General features: G+C 39.2%; 1 protein-coding gene across 1 annotated transcript; it reads left to right on the top strand.

Moving 5' to 3' along the window:
- Positions 1-317: 317 nt before the first annotated feature.
- On the top strand, positions 318-1,253 carry LOC122930773 (odorant receptor 131-2-like). The gene has a single exon (XM_044284357.1). The coding sequence runs from the start codon at positions 318-320 to the stop codon at positions 1,251-1,253; it is 936 nt and encodes a 311-aa protein (XP_044140292.1).
- Positions 1,254-1,629: the final 376 nt, after the last annotated feature.

Here is a 1,629-nt window from a genome sequence, read left to right as displayed (position 1 = left end):
GAATCGGAAGATAAAACAGCAGATCATGCTCCATCCATAAAGAGCTTCATATTATGCACCAAATCATGGCCCCTAGATGAACACATTGATGGTGATGCCATAGATGTAATGTACACCACCTTCTTATGATCATCCATGGCAGTAAATAAATTCTTACTGACATTGAAATGCTCCATCTGTCTGTAGGAACTGTAATATGTCACCAGGAACATGGACATTTTATAATGCAGATATTTATGTATTCTAGACTTCTGACAAGCTCAGCACTGTCTCGTTCTTGTGTGAGATTTAGAAAAATTTCCACCATCCATTTTCCAATGGAGAATTTGACCTCTGCTCCTGGGAATGTTACTCTGATGTTGTCTTATACTAGAAAGGTTGACGATGTCACCAGAACTGCTTTTCTGATTACGTCCCTTTTGGGTTTCTTCTTCTTCTTCTACTTCATCGCCATTATGCTGAAGGTCTTCTTCACCACTCCTCAAATGCAGGAGAACCCTCGATACATTCTTTTCATCCACATGCTCATCAATGACACTTTATATGTTATCTGGGGAATTGTCATTGTATTGTTTTTCATGCATTCAGTATATGTCCCCATGATTGTCTGTTTCATCATTCATATCATGTCCTCCTGTTCCTTTCGTGTGACCCCATACAACTTGGCTGTCATGTCTCTAGAACGTTACATAGCCATATGTTTCCCACTAAGACACTTAAAGTTTTGTACACCAAAAAGAGCTAAATATGCAATTGCCATGGTCTGGGTCATAGGGTTGTCTCTAAGTATTGCAAACTTTACGTCTGGGATCTACTCAACAGAAAGTACCTCATATTCTGTTTCTGTGTTGTGTGATGGTTCATTGTTGATGATAAGCCCTGTACAACGCATGGTCAGAAGCTTCACCAATATTGTCAGCTTTACTGGGGTGGCCTTGATCGTTGTATTTACCTACATTAATGTCATGCTGGTTGCCAGAAAGGTTGGTTCTGGAGGTTCTTCAGCCCATAAAGCTGGTAAAACTGTGATGCTCCATGCCTTCCAGCTAATGTTATGCATGGCCTCCTTTATCACCAACCTAACCGAGACCTATGTAAAGAATTATATGTATTTCTTAATTGTTTCAAACTATGTTTTGTTCATGTGTGTGCCCAGATTTCTCAGTCCACTCATCTATGGGGTCAGAGATGAAGCTTTACAAAAACATATAAGAAAATATTGCTCAATATCTTGTGTCTGTCGACCACAATGAGGTGTGGAAAAATTATAATTATTTCAATAAAGAACTGCATAAATTATTACGCTTCTGAACTTTTCCACCCATACAAATGGGTGTTGGTTTTAGCAGAGAGGTCACTAAGGCTACTTTCACACTAGCGTTATTGCTGGATCCGGCAGGGTTCAGTAAAAACGCTTCGGTCACTGATAATACAACCATCTGCATCCGTTATGAACTGATCCGCTTGTATTATCTTTAACATACCCAAAACAGATCTGTCATGAAGAGAGATGAGCAAATCAAAGCTGACAAAGTGCAATTCGATCAGAATTTCAGGAAAAATTTGATTTGCAATGAATGCGAATTTCCTCACGCTTCGTGGTAGTGAATCGCAATTTTTCCTAAAATG

Source organism: Bufo gargarizans, chromosome 3 (assembly GCF_014858855.1).
Source record: "Bufo gargarizans isolate SCDJY-AF-19 chromosome 3, ASM1485885v1, whole genome shotgun sequence".
NCBI lineage: Eukaryota > Metazoa > Chordata > Amphibia > Anura > Bufonidae > Bufo > Bufo gargarizans.
This window is presented reverse-complemented; position numbering and strand designations above follow the sequence as displayed.